Raw genomic sequence first — 19,577 nt, 5'->3', positions numbered from 1 at the left:
TGGACAACTGTTAAAATGGCATCTTAAACTTTAAATATTGTCATAAATGATCATAAACCACTGACAAATCTTAAAATGTGCATATATGTACATATTTACACTGAAAATACAGGTTCACATTTAAATGTATTACATCATATTACGGTTTTCTGACACATTCAGTTTCACGATATTACTTCATGATACCGCTACTATAAGCAATTTTTTTGTGTGCAATTACCCAGTGCACACTTTTACTTAAATCTAAAATCTAGATGCTGATTCATTAATATGTTATGAATCAACTACCCATTTCTTACAAACACGCAAATGGTGAATGCAGTGCCGCATAATATCCTTTGCCTAAATGATAATTATTAGCCTTTTTTTTAAAATTATATTTTAATTATCTAGTATTATTATTATTATAATAGACTGTAAAAAAATGAACTCATTGCAGCCTATCGCTTATGATTTGATAACTGATGAAGAAATGTTATTTGAGAAACTGATAGGCTATTTAAAATTTGAAATTCATAAAATAGAAATGACTAAAATTATTGTAACAAGATAAGTGGGAACAAATATGTCTCTATAACTCAATGATGAAAACTTTTTTTTTTTTTTTTTTCAGTGAACCAAAGCATTACTATGACAATATAGCTATAACATTCAATACAATAATTTGAATAGGCCTAAGGTTAAGGCTTCATTGTGTGAATACAATGCAAATAATACATGGTAAGGTATGAACAATGGATAATTATGTCAGTTTTGTTGTTAAGACACATTACTATTTTTTCATGGGTTCATTGGGTTCAGTTTTATTGATGTCATGGAATGAGCCTGCATTGCCCTGCAACAAGATTTCTTTTACATTTGTGTAATTTATTCATAAAATGCATAATGTTTAGAACGGCTTACAGTATTTCAGTAAGTAAATACCTCTTTGTTTATATCTTTATATATACTCCCTCACACATACAATAGAGGAAGAAACTGTCACCAAAAAATGCAACCAAACTCTTTACCCACTTTCACGGCGATGGTAAAGCAAAGCATCATGGGAGCGTAAGTCCCTTTCGCGGAATTTCTCCATGTTTGGTTGCTATAGCTGTGGTGCAACAGAACTACATTTCCCAGAATGCCATTTTCTGTACATTGGCTCATGTTATACATGGGGGAATATGAGAGCGGCGGAGGAACCGAAAGCGACAGCAGAATCCCTGGCGATAAGTATAACGATAAATAGTGGTCGTGAAATGGGGGAGATTCAATGCCAAATCACTCAGAACAGGCTGTCGTAAAAGGAAAATCGTATTTTGGTGTTCTGTTTTTTATATCTATAAATTTGGCGTGGACTGGGATAAGGCACCTCCCTGCCTGCTCTGCGCCGGGGTGTGTGCGTGTTTTTCGGCTAGGCTTCATCGCATCACCGCGCTGCAGTGTGTTACTGGAACCGAACTGAGGTGCCACGCCGCCGGTCACTGCTGTCCTGCGCCGTCGGCTGATACTATGTCAAAAACAGAGAGAGACAAAGTAACACTGCGAATCAATCCTACTGACCTATGCAATGAAAAAATGTCAAGTTTGCTTTCTAACAGCTGTGGTTTGTAGCCATAAAGAAGTGCAAGTGTGCCGAAAAAATATAGTTGGAGCGATTTTTGTGCCTGTTATTAAAAAGGTGAGGTAAACAATTTGCATCTCACTACAAATCTAACTTTTCTTAAAGAACATTCGGTCATTCTTTACATTACATTGTCATTGTTGCAATGCTACTATGTAATTACGTAACTTAATGTTATTTTGAATGTTAATAAAAAAAAATATATATTGAACTTGCTTGTAATTGCATAAGCTTGTAATTAGACAGGTTGTTGTAATGGCTTTTGTTAACCCATTAATTTAGCTATCCATCATTTAGTTCTGTAGCTTTTCAACATCTTACACTGTAATGTAAAGTGTTACAAAAAACAGTGTCAATTCTTATATATAAAGTGTGGGATTTTTGCTAATTAATGGGTAAGTTATGTTTAAATTGCCCAATCACATAGTGCAAAGTGGATGTCAGGAAATTTGGCCACTTTAAGTAATTAAGTGTTTGCACTGCAAACTGCTTAAGAAACAAGTGTACATCGGCATATGACTTCACAGGAAGTTGAAGGGGAGAATTTACCCGCAAGCCATTTTGTACCACCTCGAATATGTGCACTGTCAAGTGAACATTGTGGCCAAATATGCAGTAATAATGAAACAGTAGGCAAAAAATATCCAAATTGATGGATTGAATCTGCTGACATTGTGAGGTGTGCAGCCAGGAAACTTTTCTGTCCCATAAGACCTATTAAGCTGAGGAGCTGTCAGATTCAGAAAAGCTGACAAATAAAAATAAAAATGATGAGCCGGGTGGCTCTTTCCACATGCAAGCGCTATAGGTACCAAGAATATTGGTCCCACATACTCTGATAGGATGGGATTTTGGACACAGAAAAAGTTTAGCTAAAAGAAATGTGATTTCGTTTTTTTTATTCAGGGTAATGCTGTTTTTGAGCGTGTAAAGCGAGATGTGATTACAGCGAAGACATCACATTTTCATTTTAAACATCAGTCATTTATTGCAAAATTAAGTGTTAATTTGAATACATAGGCCTAATACTGTATTTAGTTATTATATACATTTATTTTAAATTTTTTTTTTCTAAAATACCTACCTGAGTCTAGTGTTGTTATCTGTGAGACTGTAACTGAGTGTTCTAAATGACCAAATCTTGTCTGGTGAAGTGAACTTCTATCTCCCTGCTGAGTGTGTAAGGTCAAAGTCTCTTTAAGGCAAGTCATGTTACTCGGCGGCCATTTTTGAAATGCCTCTCGGGCATGCAAGTGCAGCTCTTATCTCTTTGTATGGGGAAATATCAAATTCTCCAAAACTGATCACCAAAAAAAATCACCAAAGAAATCTGACAACAATGTGCATAAATGTTGTTTCTTTTGCTCAAATAGCGTTATAAAAAGGTTATTTTTCAGGCTAGATCAGCCAGTGCGCATGCGCAGTGTTAGGTGCATGTCTCAGATTGCTGACTATAGCAACCGGGACTTCTAACAGCAGCTGCAGTGACGCGCTGACTTTACCGATTAGCGATTGGCTCTTTCGTTCAGAAGGCGGAGCTTCCTGCAATTGAGCGGCCATATTGAGTGTTGCATTTTTCCCCATTCAAAACTATATGAGTGACACGTCTTGGGTATTCTATAGTCTTTGGTAAGGTGCACTGAACGCTAAGTAGAGACCCTGTGAATAGGAATGCAGCTAATTATTGTTTTTTAAAACAGGTTTCAGAAAACTCCCCTGTCAGCCATTGGTTAGATAGATAGTCCCACCCTAAAGTCACACCACAGAGTGACAGTGTTTACACTTTCTGTGGGAATCAGCCTACGAATGGTTTACTGATTGTTGTCTCTGTTTAAATGTGGAATAGGAGGAAGTATTTGTGTTTTTAAAAATATATTTAACATTGTTTGCTAATAATGCTGATTGTTCTGTGTTGTTGTGTGTCTTTTAATTTTTTTATTGCTGACATGCTCAGAAAGTCCCACTGTAACAGTCCTAAACTTTTCTTGTTTTTTTTGTCAGCAGCTTTGAAAAGCAGCGCAATAGGCAGCCCGCATGGAACGAGCAGGAAGTATCCAACTTGATATTCCGGACTTCAGCAACTCCGTCCTGTCGCATCTGAACCAGCTGCGAATACAGGGCCGTCTTTGTGACATCGTGGTCAATGTTCAGGGCCACAGTTTTCGTGCCCACAAGGTGGTCCTCGCCGCCAGCTCCCCCTACTTCAGGGACCACATGTCACTGAGCGAGATGAGCACCGTGTCCATATCAGTGATCCGCAACCCAACCGTGTTCGAGCAGCTCCTTTCATTTTGCTACACGGGACGCTTGTGCTTGCAGCTCGCCGATATCATCAGCTACCTGACAGCTGCCAGCTTCCTTCAGATGCAGCACATTATTGACCGTTGCACCCAGATTTTAGAGGGAATCCACTTTAAAATCAGTTTGTCAGATGTGGAAGAGGAGCTTGGGAATGGGGCCCACAGGACCGCCAACCAAACTATTGAGTCAGGAAGAAGTGGGACCGGGCAGGGTGGGTCCCGCTCCCTAAGTCCCAGACTTACCAGTTCCCGATTGATTGGCAACACTGGGGTAATCAACATCCGTGATGTGAGGGAAGTCAGAGAGATCAGTCCCCCTGGGGAGTCCATGAGCCCCCAAATAGTAGAGCACAGTGGCATTGGCTCGGAGGAGGTAGGAAGTGGGAAAGAGCCCATTCTCCGTATTAACCGAGCCGGGCAATGGTATGTTGAGACGGGGACTGAGATGGAGAGAGGTGGAGAGGAGAACGTGCGGATGGTGGATGGGTTCCGAATTAAGACGGAAAGGATGGATGAGTGGATGGGAGCGGAGACCCAGGCGTCGGCGGAGGAGGGCAGTGGGGCCGAGGAGGGGCCGACAGTGATGATTGACACCTCAGGACGTAGCACACTGGTGCAGGAAGGAGGAAGAGGTGGGAAAAGCTCCCAGCCGTCCAGTAGCTTCAGTGAAACAGAGAGGTGTGTAAAATCTTTCTGAAGTTCACATTCATTGTCAAAATGAAAGCAAAATCTTAGTCTTATTGCACATAATTATTCAGTTCACTGATGAAAATGTTTTAATGGTCATTTATTGAAATGTAATGCCTTTGTCCACTTCAGAAACAAGTATCTATTTCAGCTAATGTCACCAAGACATTCCGCTACAACCCCCGTTGTACTTTTCAACCCCTCCCCGTTAACCATTTACATTATCAAATCAGTACTGGATGATACCATATTGAATAAGTATCCCATTCTACTCTGAATTGGATGTATATTGGATGTAGTTGCAAATGTCATTTCATGTTGATTATAAGGTTTGGAAAATCCAGGTGTGATAATTTAAGATGTGCTGCATTTACCCTAGTAATCCATTTTCTTCTGCCGACAAGTTTCCTATAAAAGAATGAACCCATACTGTTTTCTTTCAGGTTTAGTCCAACAGGAAGTGTGGTTGTGATGGCTGATCGCCAGAGAGCCAAGAGTGAGTCTCCAGGAAGAGTTGACGATCAGAGACACCCCACCTCACAGGTAGGGCAACCTTAAAACTTGATCAGGACTCAGCCCTAGACACTTACAAACCTTGGTTTAACTTTTTATGATCTCTGAACTCAGTTGACGTAGTTTCAAAGGAGTATCAGTGGAGCACACCTTATCGAGCAAATAAGAAGCTTTAAATCGCCTGCAGTTGCGTAATACTCAGAACAGGTGGTGTGCCTAACTTAGAGTGCATTTCAGTTTGGAAAAGGGGTAGGAATCATGAAAACCATAACCTCTTACCTTTCCCTTATCAGGGAGAGGAACAAGCTGTGTTTGACATGGGAGGATACGAGGAGTACCTACGAGAACAGGTAGGTGACCGGTGGTTTCGCTACAACCCCCGTCTCACCTGCATTTACTGCTGCAAGTCCTTCAACCAGAAGGGCAGCCTAGATCGCCACATGCGCCTGCACATGGGCATTACTCCCTTCGTTTGCCGAATCTGCGGGAAGAAGTACACCCGCAAGGACCAACTCGAGTACCATATCCGTAAGCACACAGGAAACAAGCCCTTCCATTGCCACGTCTGCGGCAAGAGCTTCCCGTTCCAGGCAATCCTCAACCAGCACTTCCGCAAGAACCATCCAGGCTGCGCCCCACAGGAGGTGTCCCACAGTGCCTCGCCCGAGACCACCACGGTCACCTCCCGTGGAGGCCAAAACGAAGATGAGTCGCCCTCCCAGGAGGATGCCGAGGGCAATGGTGGAGGGGGAGGTGCCGGCTCGTCCTTCGGAGAAGGGGTCCAACCTTCGGTATCCACCACTGGGCCCGACTGAAAGACTTTGAAAGGAAACTTTACAAGTTTAGGGAGACACAGGACAGCGGGGTCTAACAGGACCTTCTCTTGAAAATTCCCTCTGTCCCTTGTCTCCCACCATCCACACTGAAATTGCAAGTTGGAAGGAGTTGAGTGAGCAGGAGGTTCTCTCAGATGCTGTCAACGAGGAATTAATAAAATAAGGGAGAGTCTTCTGCGTCCTACTAGGACAGAGAACCTCTATTTTTTCCAGTGATAACAAAGATGCAAGGAACAATTTGCTAGGAATAGTATTCTCTAAGGATTTATAAATGGTATTTCCGCTTTAAACCGCATCTACCTTCACCATACAAACTGAACAGGACATCAACATATGAAGACAAGCCACACTCCAACAACCTCACACACAACTGGATGCAGTGATTTTTGTTTTCTTTTTTTGTTTTTAGTCTTTCCTGTCTTTTATATGTTACATTTTTTTATATTTTTGTACTACTATAGATCTTTCAGGATAAACTAAAAGAGAAGCTCTAGCTATGATTTGGTCAAATTGCATCGAAATTGCCAAACTTCTCTGTGCCAGAAGATGAGTTATAAAATGAGAGGACATCGTAGTCCTTCGCTACTTTGCCTTGAGACAATCTTGATAAATTAACCTGGGGCTAGACTTTGCACTCCCCAGCCATGGCAAGCTTAGGAAAACGGGTTCAGTTTTTTATTAGGGACCCTCAGGTCTGACCTAACATCAGAATCTTGATTTATTTTTTGTTTTGTGTTAAGTGCTGATCCGGCCTGCCATAGAACCGAAACGCATTGTTCACAATTAGCCTCAACGCAAGGAAATTGTAGTTATAGAACTTCGGATATGTAACAAGAAACAGTCACGTCATATTATTTTACTTTTAATGTTGGTGGAAATACTGTGACATAGGCGCACTGGTGAAAGACGAAGATAGAGTATAGCAGTGACATATGTATTTATTTCACATTTAATTCCCATTAAGGCCTTCATACATCTCCGAACTCAACAACTCAGCTGCTGAATGTTGGCGATACAGTGATATAAAATACAGGAAACCCTTCAACCTCAGATAAGCTACAATGGACCGCTCAGTTACCTCTCTCTCACATCAATACGCAATACCGATCTGTCGCACGCAGATGCATGGATGCACTCAGCCGAATTTTATGTTCAGTGTTTATTTCTTTTCATACGTTTTAAGTCACTTGTTGAGATTCACAAGTCTCACCAAATAGTTTTAGTGGTCTGGCAATATTTTGTTTGTAAGAATGTGTTTGAGCAGGGGGAAAGGTGTCCCTCAGAGGACATAACCTTCTTCCTTTTTTGTCAAGAAATGAGTCTTAAGGCAGAGACGAACCAAAACACTGACTTGTTCGTCGATATTGTTTAGCAAAACAGAAACCGTATGTCTGTGATGACTGGGAAATGCCGAAATGCCACGGAATGAGTGTAAGATTTCCCTTCATCTGATGGAAGGCACTTTATCCTTGGGGTCAAGTGCCTTTACACTTGGCTTATGAACAGATGTTTCCAGCTGGTGCTATGACGTGAATTTAAGTTTTCAGTAACCAAAGGAACTGAAATTTATTATGGAATATCTTAAACCCTTAAGATTTCGAAGGGCGAAGAGGAAAAAAGAGATTACATCAGGCACTTAAAGAATGGGTGGGGGTGTTTTTTTTTGTTTTTAGAAAATTTGTATATCTATATACATGTCACTTATGCATATTTAGACAAATTTATACTTGTAATAACTATTCAGAGACAGTTTCTAGAACGATCAACAAAAGCAAAGGCGTTTTAAGTGAAAGTAAAGCTGTTATCATTTTTATAAGGCTGTGAATCACACTTGGTTGTGACTGATTTTTTTTAAGAAAGGGTTGATGCATATAAAAATCAGCTACTGATGTTTCCAATAGGGATTTTGTGCACCTCACTTCATATAAACACAGGTTAGAACTTACTTTTACCATTTCTCACATCTGTGAACACAGGTCAGCAGGTAAACACTTCTTATAAATATCAGGAACTCACTGTTTACTTTTTGTGTTTACCTTTTTCAGTTTGTACCAAGCAGATTTTCTTACTTGGAATTCTAGCTCTGGGTAACTTGGGTCAACATATTTCACAAGTGCAGCAAAAAAACTGACATACATATGAACTTTTCCTCTCAATGTAAATACCCATGCCTCCGAAGCAGTCGCAGTGAAATACAATCCTGAAACTGTAGAATTTCACATTTGTTGTACAGCGCAGAACCCAGGTAAATAGAAGAGCATGTTAATACTGCTTTTATTTGTCAAAATGCAACCTCATGATAATAGAGAAGGGCAAATGATTTTGTCTGGAAACAACATAATCATAATCTAATATGTTATAATATATCAAGAAAAGATGTTTGTTTTATGGACTTTGCCTTTAAGTTGAAATTTAGATTTGGGGCATGGGCCTGTTTTGTGCACGCCAATCATATAAGGGTGATAGTGACTTAAATTATCTCTATGTGAATGAATTAACTGCAATTTAATAACAAGGGATCTATATCTGTAATCAGTCATTCCAGTTATTGTACTGCACATTTTAGCAGTCTAAATTTAATCATATTAATTTGGGTTTTAGGGCTAATGATAACTTTCAGCATGTTTTCCCTTTGTGCATATCTATCGTTGACCTTCAAAACATTGACGGTTGATCAGCCTGCCTGTTCTTTTTTTATTTTAAACAATATTATTCATTCAAATATTGTTTGGCTTTTATATTTGTTTTTAAGCTTTAAGTAACATGGAAGAGGATAAATGTGTTGCTACAGTGTATATATTAGGCTGTAATATTTAATGTTTCTGTATGACAATACATGCAGTTTAATGGTATTGACTGAACAAGTAATTTCTAACCAAATTATGTCTAATCTTAACAGTGTTACAGAATATGTAGTTTTAAACGGAACGGAACTATATTTGAAGCAATATTTCACACCATTTCCAGTTCCAAAATGAATTTCAGATAAAGTGGTGCAGAATTATAACACACCATAATGAACACAAGATCTTTTAAAAAGTTGTGAAACTGATACCCAATTGATTTTCACAAGAAAAATTAGTATCCTGAACTTTTCAAAGCAGTTATACATATTGGCAAATGTGATAAAATTAGTTTCAGCGATTACATTTACCTCATGTTTTTTTGTTTGTTTGTTTTTCATGGTCTAGCTTGTGAAAAGTGATACAGTGCATGTCTCTTAGTAGGGTTTTTTTGGGGAAGACCGAATGACAACACTGAGCCATATCTTCAGAGTTTGTTCAGTCTTGTCACTCTGGAGCAAATATTTTGTACAAGCAACAAATTTCAGCAGAGGACACTTCAATGCAAATAACCGACGTATATATTTCAACACTTACTCTGTCTGAATAAGCAAGCAAACGTGATGCTTTGTCAAAAAAAAAATTGTCAGTTGTTTTCTTACCTCAAAAGAGTCTTTGTACAAGGAAACAAGACATTGTTTTTCTACTGACCCTCAGTAGAAATTGTTTATTTGCATGTTGTCTTTGTCTTTTGTAACGGCCAAACATAAAGACATTTCCAGGCATCTAAATTTGCACCAAGAGAAGCCAAAATATTGACCTTTACGATTTGTCTTGCTATATTGTTTTATCTTGCAAAAAGCAATATAGTCTGTAAAGTTCTTTCCATGTGTCTTATTTTAATCACTTTATATCATTCTTTAGAAATATTTTATTTTACATAACCATGAAATAAAACAAAATATAATGGGTATTTTATTGTTAAAAAATGTCCAAAATCCAAAACATAAGAATTATCTTAGAAATCAGTTACTCTAATTTTAATAGCAAACCAGTATATTTATTGAAAAAAAAAAAAATTATATTCGTAGGTGAATAAGTATAATTACTTATTTGAAATTAATCAGTTTATAATTACGTCAAATTTGAGACTTTTCACATTTAAAATGGTACAGGAATCAGAAAGATTACGCATTAATGTGTGAATGCCATTTTCACAATAACCACTATGTTTTTTTTTCCCTCGCTGGCAGTGTGTCAAGTCCATTCTTCTAAATAGAAACAAAGCACTTTAAGTGTAACTGTGAAGGATTTTTAATTATGTCTAAATGTATAATTATGTAAGCCCAGATTGTGTGATACTGCTAAACCCAAATTTCTAATATGAAAAAATAAACCTGTTTTATCCTTGTTCTGTGCCTGTACATATTGCTTTTATTTGTTTCATTTGTAAATCCTATTTGTTCGTCTTGATGTGCTCGTTTCCAGTGCTTGCTTGGTGGACTGATAAAAACAACATATGACACATTTAACGGTCATTATTAAGCAATAATGAAGAAACAAGGCCGCCTTGTCAAGTTTAAAAAGAGGACAATCAATAACTGTCCTCATAGTGTGGGATCCATATCCAATCCATGTTAGCTGCTCCCACAAGGATTTGCAACTCGGCCGGTGAAGATCAAGGCGTTGATGCTAGACTCACGGATCAACAGAAGGAAGGGCTGATTGGCCACAAACCTCTCCCGGTAGATGTTTAAGGAACGTCCGGTAGCAACTACCGCTGTAGCGGCAGCAGCTTCGCTACCTTCTTCATTCACCTGAGAAATTGGAGAACCAGACCATTGGCTAAGAAATGGTGTGATCTGTCTTGCTACGCAGTTAGGATAAATATAAAAACATGAGTTTGCAAACAATATTGAATGTATTTTACCTCAAGGAAGGCCTTATGGTAGGCGTTGGAGATGTACAAGTTAGGCCCATCATCGGCAACCATCCCTAGTGCAATACAACATGTGAAAATATTGTGTAGATTCATCTAAACTCAAGATTTCACCCCAACCATGAACACAAATCCATACAGCAAAATTTCATAGCAATAAAGGCAAGATCTCATACAAGCAGTCCATATGACTTGTGCTCTACATTGTTATGAAGCTTTTACGTTCTACAGAAGAAAAAGTCCTACAAGTTTGGAACAACATAATGCTGAGTAAATGATGACCACATGTTTTTAGGTGAACTATCCCTTTGAACATTTTAAAGCCAAAACAGTAGCAACAAGTTCTACAATCAAACTAATTGCTTACCTGGGAGACTGGCATTTTCTGGACTAAAAAGATCTTCAAGGCCCATTTTCATCAGCTGCTCTTTTAGGCTAAAGTTGTCCTCGATACGGAAACGAGGAACCTGCACAGCCACTGTGGTCTCTTTCATGGCTTGTAACCAACCATCAAGTTTCTTGATGTTCATGTTTTCCACCACCTTAATTGGATGCAGTTTTGTTAGGTAGGACTAGAGGAGAAGATCTTTGAGGATAACTTTTTGTCTATTTTTTATAATCAACTTACTTCCGGCAGGGTTGCACCTTCACTAGGCAATATGAGCACCATTGTGATGTCAGCACCATTGTAGGGCAATTCAAGGATCTTCACCTTCTCCTCATCGATTTTGGCATACTTAAATTTCCTCTCTTGGTACATCATGGGGACTGGACACTTATATGTCTCACTGACATAGAAGTCTGACTTCATGACATTTTGCTTATCAAACTTGTGTTTCCATTGACCCTGGAACACAAAAACCAGACTTTTACAGAGTTCACAAGTCAGGAAAGTCCGGTCCTGCTCATGGAAGGCCACTTTCCAGAATTTAACAAACTTGCCCATAAGTTTCTAGTGATCCTGAACAATTTGTCAATGTCTTCTACTGTACATGAATAGAATGAATAAAACTTGTAAATATATTTTTATTTAAAAGCAATCTCAGATAGCAAAATTCCTGTGGGCCAGATGAAAGTGTCATGTGTGGGCCTGATCTGGGAATGATGGCAATTGGGCGGTCCGCTCCTGGGGCCTCATTTATAAAATCATCCTAAATTTGATATTTTGATCATATCTCAAATATGCATATGTGTAATTCATAGAATTAATGTACGCACAGAAAACGCACGTACGCCTCTCTTTCAGATGTGAAATCTATGAATCGAAAATTATCTTGAACTTGCGCGCAACCAGGGCCGGCGCTCCGCACACGCACATCACGCACTGCGCGTAGGGCACCAAGTGCTTGGGGGGGGCACCAAAAAATCTGGGTCGTGAAAATATCATCACAATATAGGCTACTAGTATAAATAACAAATAAAATATTTCTAGCATGTTAATATACAAACGCAATACAAAAGTAATATAGGCCTAGACCAAATTAGTCGAGAAAAAGGTGAATCTCTGTGCCAGTCTCCCTCTGGTGCCCCCCCTTCCCCACCTCCCAGTGGTCTGTTCAATTATGCTTCAATCAATTTCAAATTTGGCCGACACCGACCTCAGACATGGCCTCGAAAAGGCACCAAGAGTCGGGGGCGGAAAAAAGAAAAAAGAAGAGACAGCGGGATGATGCTCGCGCGTCGCTTGCAGGTAAGGCAATGTTTTAAATAAAAATGTTAGTTTTGTGCGTGTAGTATGCATGTCCAGGGGCGTCGGCGCGTCCGCGTCGCTAGTAGTGCAAAAGATCCGGGGCTTTAGCCCTGCATGTTGAGTCTTTTATTTTAACGGGGTCCGGGGGTTTCTCCCCCGGGAAATTTTGAAACTTGGGCTGTTAAAGATGCAGTTTGTTTGAGAAGGAAAGGAAGGCCAATCGTTGGGGTCCTCATCGTCATATTTGAATGACAAATAAAGCTAATTTTCCCCCTAGGTAGGCTATACGTTACAGATGTGTGTGCATATAGCTATTAGTGCAGAACGTTCCCTATTGTAATTTCTTCGCTTCAATATAATGCCTATCTGCCTCTTGGTAAGGTGAACTTTAGAAAAACCCTGCAACTGAACGTGATGTGATTTTGCCAAATTAGACCGCTTAGATAAAGTTTTTTCGTTGTTGTTCTATGCGGTCATTTTCAAGAGGTTCGGCCAAGGGCGACATCTGTTGGTGAAACTGAAATTAGAAAAAAAAAACCCACAATCTCAGTGTTTGTATATTTTCATATTCACAGAGTTGTCAAATTATTAGGGCTGGGAAAAGATTAATCTCGATTAATCGCATCCAAAATAAAAGTTTGTGTCTACATGATATATGTGCGTGTACTGTGTATAATTATTTTGTATATAGAAATTATATATACAAAATAATTATACAAATTATATAAATTATATATACAAAATAATTATACACAGTACACGCACATGTATCATGTAGACACAAACTTTTATTTTGGATGCGATTAATCTTTTCCCAGCCCTACAAATTATGTACAGAATTATTATATTGTGCCTCATCAGACCTCTTTTAAAGGTAAAATAGAGTTTTGAATTTTAAATGTTCCAGTGACACATAGGCCTATATAAAAGACTAATGTGTGCAATATTTTTGTATGATGGTTGATGGTTCAATCAAAAATGCATTTCAGTAGAATCCCTGAATATTGTGTCTTGTATTTCTGAATGCAGGGTCAATGCTAAAATACATGCAAGGAGCAACTCAAGGCCAGGAGTATGTAGAAGTAAATTCTACTGTGCAGTTATGTATGGTTATTTGCAGTTTAAAATGTGCACTTTAAAATTCATACTTCATAAAATTCATACACTTATACTGTTATTTGCACTTTAAACTTTTTTTGCACTTTTAACTTTCTGTGTTTACATTGTTCTGTTCCAATTATTTATTTGCAGCAGTTATTTTGGAAGTAAAGAGAACCTAACTAAGAAATTCTGAATGGTAGTTATTTCTTTGGTGGTGGTGGGGGGGGCACCGCCAAGCGTTTGTGCTTAGGGCACCCAAATGGCTAGCGCCGGCCCTGGGAAACACAACCCGAGGCGAACTGAGCCGAGTCCTACCACGCAGTGGAAACGCGCCAATTGATGCTTTTGGATTTAAATCTTTAACAAAGCATGCAAACAAACGGCCGCTTTTATCATGTTTATTTTGTGATCGCGCTAGTTCCAGTGACTTATTTCTTGTTAGTTTTCTGATAACTGATGATGAAACTTATCGTGATTTTGGGCTCAGTGCTACAGGTCTGAGGCTATTAGCCCAGCCTGGCCCATTTAAAGCACTGGCCCAGCAGTGGAAAAGCTATTGTTTTTAATTCTGGCCCCGATACGGCCCAGATCCAACACCTTGCTCTGGCCCACATACTGTGCACTTGGGCGGTTTGCTCCTGTTTGCCAAATTTGAGCCACAAGCAAGCCAAAAGAAGGCCGCATATCAGCCAAGAAAATAACTAAAATAATCCAGAACTGGCCCAATCTGGCCAATATTGATTTTAATTCTGGCCCAGGGGCCTCATGTATAAACGCTGCGTACGCACAAAATGGGCATAGAAATGTGTGTACGTTGTTTTCCACGCACGTCTCTGGATTTATAAAAAATAAAGTTGGTGTAAATATGTGCGCACTGTATAGATGCTCTTGACTGTGCGTACGCACTCTTTTTCCTGGAGTGAGAAAAGTAATGAAGTAAACAAGGCTCAAAGTGAACATACAGAACCTTAAGTATTCAGATCAAACAAGGATAATTAACTAGGCACACCTGAACAAAATAATACAATCAACATAACAAGGGAAACAGTGCAAAAGGAAAACAAAGTCCACATGAACAGAATCCGTGACAGTAAGAGTTATCATTATTGTGAACTCCTGTTTTTATGTTGCAATCTGCCATTAAAAGGATGTTAAAAAAAAAGTGGCCCTAATCTTTTTTTAAATATATGGGGCATATTTGCCATGTCAAATGTGGTACAAGATAGACTTACACACTGATTAGCCAATGTCGTATATTTGCCAAACGTGGCCCAGATACGTTTTAGGAATAACTGGGTCACATTTGTGGCATCATATGCAGGCCACTTTAGGCTCACATATTAGCCAGGGCTCACTGTGCCATATCTTTGCCAAAACTGGCCCAGATATGTTTTAATATACCTGGGCCACATTTGCTGAAACATGTGGACCACATTTGGTTTTCACCCTGATTAGCCTTTGTCGATTGTGCCACATTTTTGACAAAGGTGACCCACATTTGGTTGGCACTATTTGGGCCATATTCACTATTTACCACATGGGCCACTTTAGGGTCACATTCAGATTACACATTGCCATGAACACCACATGTGATTTGATACATTTGGGTCATTTTTGCTATTTTACATGTAGGCCACTTCAGGCTTACATCCATTTTGTACGGGCCATAAGAAGGCCAGCAGTGCCATATCATTGCCTTAAGTGGCCCACATCCACATGCTATCTGGGATTCATAACTTGACAACATCTAAATAAAACATTTCTTAGGAACTAATCCCTTCAAATCTGCCTATTCAGATTGTGTTGGGATGTGTAGGGTTAAATGAAAGATGCCGAATTCTCCCCATCTACACTATAAATAAAAAATCTATTTTACTTTTATTTCCACTGTACCAAACCCGTACTATACTATGACTTCAAACCCGAGGTACGCACCGAACCATTATTTTTGTGTACCATTATACCACTACTGTCTAGGGTGCTGAAGTGTCTGTTACTAATTAGCTTTGCTGTGAGCCCTGTCATAATTTTATAAAATGCTTTCATTCAGTTTTGTTGGTATTGTGGTAGGATGGGGAGGGGTCTGTCATACGTTTTGCAACCCAGCTCGTCGTCACCATATTCTGCTGAAGTGTACACACCGATTTTGTGATGATGGAATTATTTGTGAAGAGAATTTACGTTTTACTTAAATTAGCCGTTTAATTTTGATGGTAATTCTCTCACTGTGCTTATTGCTTGTTGCTTTTATGAGGCTGGACTAGTTTCTTAAGAGCTGGAATTGTTAAAGATAACTAGAAGAGGACACAGTAAGCTAGACTGGTAGTTTTCTTTGCCCAATGAATGAAGGTGGTGATAGGGCCAAGGTTCAAGGGTACATTTATACCACAATGTGCTAAAAACGTAAAAGTTTTTCCTTTGCAATTTTGAAAAATTTTGCACGTCAATGTTGTCGGAATGTTCCTCATTCATTCAGATCTGCGAAAACGACTAATAGCACTGTATTATGCATGCCATGTTGCGCTTGCACACATATGCATTTCTATAGACTGAACAAATAATATGTATGTAATATATAATAATAAGTATGACTTCAGCATTTTCACAAATTCATGTTTTTGTAGTTTACATGAAGATGATAACGAAATTGTTTTCAAAAACTTGCAGCCTGTTTTTGGTGTTGGAGCCAAACTCTGCTGGAAAAGATGTTCATCTTTATTACAAGTAGCTCTCTGCATCCTCACTTACTTTGAAGTAGATTGCGTTCACCAAGACTAATATGGTGTTGGAGTCTATTGAACCTTCTGGCAGGGTGTCTTTTATTCGGTTCTCAGTCTTGTTGGCTATCCATTCATTTATCGTCATCCTTGAAACTTCCGGTTTCTCCTGGAGGATGAAACTTGAATGTTTAGTACAAGGTCAAGGATCAGATGACCTACATTTAGACACTTATGGCAATGTAACCTTAAAATCAAGAGGCAGCAACTTGGCTCCATAGACCATCTCACTGATGTGCTGGAAGGACTCGTTAAAAACCCTAGATTTGTCTCCAAACAAACGGTTTGCGGAGATCAATTCTGTTGTCTCATGCTTTTTGCGATATAGTCGACAGTTCAGCTTGGCGAAGAAGAAATGGACCTGGTCTGATGTCTTCTCTTTTATTGTATCGAAGCGAAACACCTACATGTGAAGAATAGAGAAATTGTTGACCTGCTCGAGTGATCAATCTTTATTTGGAGTTACAATTACTTGACCTTACTTTCATGAGCTGCTCCAGTGTGGTGTTACAAGCCCCTAGCTTCGTCATGGCGAAAGCTGTTGAGATGCTAATTGGCGACAGAAAGATGTTTTCATCGTTGGACTTTCCCTCAGCAAGCTGCTTGAAAAATGAGAGGGCGAAGCGGCTGTTGGCTTTAGACAATTCCCACACTCGAGGGTTGGTGCCAGCTGGGATCTTCTCAGGTTTTTCAGTTGGTTGTGTTTCAGGATCTGGGCTGCGGTAGATGCACATTGGCTCCAAAGGTAGATCTTTGGGCTTCGCGTTGCAGATATCTTTGGCTGCCTGGACTGAACAGAGCGTGAGTACCCACAAAGCCCACGTACATGCCAACAACTTCATCCTGCCTAAGGTTGAATGGGAAACTAGCCCAGGAAAAGCAGTTCAGTGCAAATTCTGGTGGTCAAACAAGTCATGGAATCATGCAATACAATGTCAATAGCGAATTGGGAAGAATTTTTAAAACATTTTTTATTAGACTTAAGGAGCAAACATTTTTCTATAGCACTACTTTTCTACAATGAAATACGATGAAAAACAGCTTTCACTTTAAAATCCACAGTGGTTACAATGAAATAAAACCATTTGAAGTTTAAATTACCATAGTTGAGCCTATTTCGACAATTTTTACTTCATGAGTCATACACTGCTAGTCACAAATTAATATTTTATCAGAATTCTATTTCACTACCAATGGTTGACTTACAAAGATCCACTTTATACAAGAATAGTCTCCAATTGAGGTGAAAAGTTACATTTTAACCCTACGAATCACCAAAACGCTTCGCACAACTCAACTGCTCTTTCTTGATCAGGATGTTCAATGCATTTAAACATTTTTCACGTACCTGATGTTGTCGTATTTCCTTGTTAAACACCAGTTTTGGAGCTATGTTGTACTAAAGTAAGCAGCAAAGTGAAGAAAACACTGTTCTCTGGACAGGTCAGTGCCCTTAAGACTAAAGAGACAACAGTTTACTCAGGACAACCTTTGAGCTATTGATTGGTTTTGTAAGGTTAACCACAAGCAAAGCAAATTTGACTAATAATGTGGAATCGGTTCAAAACATTGTTAAAAAGAACTATTTCTGTACAAATGCCCAAGGTGAAACTATTTTGTTTGTTATCAGTCGTTTTGTTTTTGTTCAATACCTAGTGGTTGTTGTGTAAAAGTGCATGAATTTGTAAGAAAGACCAGACAGGAAAATGGTTTACAATATCATTTAATCATAATCCATGCCAGAATCACTGCTGCACATAAAATACATTTCTTATTAAATAATTTTTTTTTCAAGTTTTTCAATATCTAATTCAAAAATCCAGTTAGTAATACCCCCTGCCCTCTCAAAGAAGAAAAGCAATTGTATTATACAAAAATGCAATCCAAAATTTCACACAGTGAATTCTTGTACAAAGAGAGAGAGAAAAAAAAAAAGGTATAACGACTACATCCACATTGGAGAAATATTCTAAACATTCCTTAATGGAGTATAATATACAAACATTTATTTTCTTATTCAGGTTGAAGTTAAAATGTACCTTAGTTTAAGCAGTCTATCATGAGATAACATGGGAGAAATCATCAAAAACAATTATATATCCCGATGTTAGGAATCATGGTGAAAAGACCACAATGCAACACCCCATCTCACGAAAAATAGTCAATACATGAGTGCAAGCAATGAGCTACAGTGGGAACAAATATACAGAAATGAGGTGGACAGCACTCTCTTTGGACACATTTGAACAAACACACAATCATTCCTTTCAAAACTACATCCTACAGCTAGAGGCTAAAACACTAAAGCCTGTACTTGTGCACAACCCTTATGTTTTCAAGTAACTATGACTTTTCGTAAATCTACTATGTGTGTATGTGCACAGCGCATACTTTCCCCTCCAGGCCAGGGACCAATATGTACCATAAATCATTTATCTGTGGGAAAACATACTACAGTCTTGGCTGTTTCAGGCACCAAGTGTCAAAATTCAGATTTCAATCATTCCCAATTACTCATGTTTACAACATTTGACACTAATTAGTACTACATTCGTATTTCAAAATGAACCCTGAACATAGTCAACAATCACAATATGAAAATGAGATCCAGTGAGGAAACACTGAGAATTTTCATTAGACACCGATCATAAATACAACTATTTTTTTTAAGTCAGCACTGAGTGGATGAACCTCACGAAAATAAGTAGTCATATTTCACCTCAAAATCGAAATAATTTTAAAAATTAAGTTTTTATTTGCACTGAAACAATTAAGCAAATTTTGCAAAAGAATCTCATTCTAATCACTGTGATACAGTAACAAAAGCCATTTAAAAAAAAAACAAAAAATGAAGGCAGTGCTATAAATATTACAATGATGTATCAATAATTGTAATTTTTTAATATTTTTAATTATGTCCTACAATGCAGTATTCACCTGGGTAAACAATTTGGTTCCCTTTTCAAATTGATAGCGACTCCCATTGGCTCATGGGTGATCATGTAAATGTTGCTTTGCAACAATAGTTTAAAACAGTTGGGTTTCAAATGGCAGACTTCAGATACATAATAAATTGAGCCCTTCTGCAAAAGTTTATACAATCTGTGTTTCATTCAAGGAAACGCTGAAAATCAGTTTTGGTTCGGTACAAAGGAACTGTCAGGGATTGTATTAATGGCTTATATGAGATCAATAAAACCTTGATTTGTTTATCTGTATCATTAGACCTCCAATAATGTCATTAAATATGAAAATAAGCCTTGATACCTTCCTCTCTGAATATGGATATCAAATTACGTCAAAATACACAGACTGTCCTGGTTTATCTGTTCCAATTCAGAACCC

The 19,577-nt window shown here is 38.5% G+C and overlaps 2 protein-coding genes across 4 annotated transcripts; one reads left to right on the top strand and one right to left on the bottom strand.

Annotated features, from left to right (window-relative positions):
• Window positions 1-1,539: 1,539 nt before the first annotated feature.
• Window positions 1,540-9,541, top strand: LOC306867139 (zinc finger and BTB domain-containing protein 37-like). 2 transcript variants are annotated; one of them, XM_079412685.1, is made up of 4 exons: window positions 1,540-1,663; window positions 3,611-4,584; window positions 5,037-5,136; window positions 5,400-9,541. In XM_079412685.1, exons 2-4 carry the CDS (start codon window positions 3,641-3,643, stop codon window positions 5,919-5,921), a joined length of 1,566 nt encoding a protein of 521 aa, XP_079268811.1. In that variant the 5' UTR covers window positions 1,540-1,663; window positions 3,611-3,640; the 3' UTR covers window positions 5,922-9,541. The 2 variants fall into 2 exon arrangements, with proteins under 2 accessions (XP_079268811.1, XP_079268812.1); XM_079412686.1 differs by lacking the exon at window positions 1,540-1,663 and having other exon boundaries at window positions 3,544-4,584.
• A 146-nt stretch (window positions 9,542-9,687) lies between these two features.
• LOC306867140 (antithrombin-III-like) lies at window positions 9,688-17,713 on the bottom strand. 2 transcript variants are annotated; one of them, XM_079412687.1, is made up of 8 exons: window positions 17,581-17,713; window positions 16,715-17,097; window positions 16,420-16,635; window positions 16,204-16,341; window positions 11,293-11,511; window positions 11,032-11,206; window positions 10,656-10,720; window positions 9,688-10,542 (listed from the first exon to the last, which is right to left on the bottom strand). In XM_079412687.1, the coding sequence occupies exons 2-8, from the start codon at window positions 17,072-17,074 to the stop codon at window positions 10,363-10,365; spliced, it is 1,353 nt and encodes a 450-aa protein (XP_079268813.1). In that variant the 5' UTR covers window positions 17,075-17,097; window positions 17,581-17,713; the 3' UTR covers window positions 9,688-10,362. The 2 variants fall into 2 exon arrangements, with proteins under 2 accessions (XP_079268813.1, XP_079268814.1); XM_079412688.1 differs by having other exon boundaries at window positions 16,715-17,128; window positions 17,581-17,686.
• Between the last annotated feature and the right edge of the window lie 1,864 nt (window positions 17,714-19,577).

The sequence above is a fragment of the Barbus barbus genome, assembly GCF_936440315.1.
Source record: "Barbus barbus genome assembly, chromosome: 49".
Classification (NCBI taxonomy): Eukaryota; Metazoa; Chordata; class Actinopteri; order Cypriniformes; family Cyprinidae; genus Barbus; species Barbus barbus.
This window is presented reverse-complemented; position numbering and strand designations above follow the sequence as displayed.

Bases quoted from the DNA above. Each gene is read 5' to 3' on its own strand.
- LOC306867140 (XM_079412687.1), bottom strand. From the start codon at position 17,074: ATGAAGTTGTTGGCATGTACGTGGGCTTTGTGGGTACTCACGCTCTGT. The intron at 16,636-16,714 runs GTAAGGTCAAGT...CTTCACATGTAG, and splicing joins CACTGGAGCAGCTCATGAAA to GTGTTTCGCTTCGATACAAT. The intron at 10,543-10,655 runs GTAAAATACATT...CCAATTTCTCAG, and splicing joins ACCATAAGGCCTTCCTTGAG to GTGAATGAAGAAGGTAGCGA.
- LOC306867139 (XM_079412685.1), top strand. From the start codon at position 3,641: ATGGAACGAGCAGGAAGTATCCAACTTGATATTCCGGACTTCAGCAAC. The intron at 4,585-5,036 runs GTGTGTAAAATC...GTTTTCTTTCAG, and splicing joins AGCTTCAGTGAAACAGAGAG to GTTTAGTCCAACAGGAAGTG. The intron at 5,137-5,399 runs GTAGGGCAACCT...TTCCCTTATCAG, and splicing joins AGAGACACCCCACCTCACAG to GGAGAGGAACAAGCTGTGTT.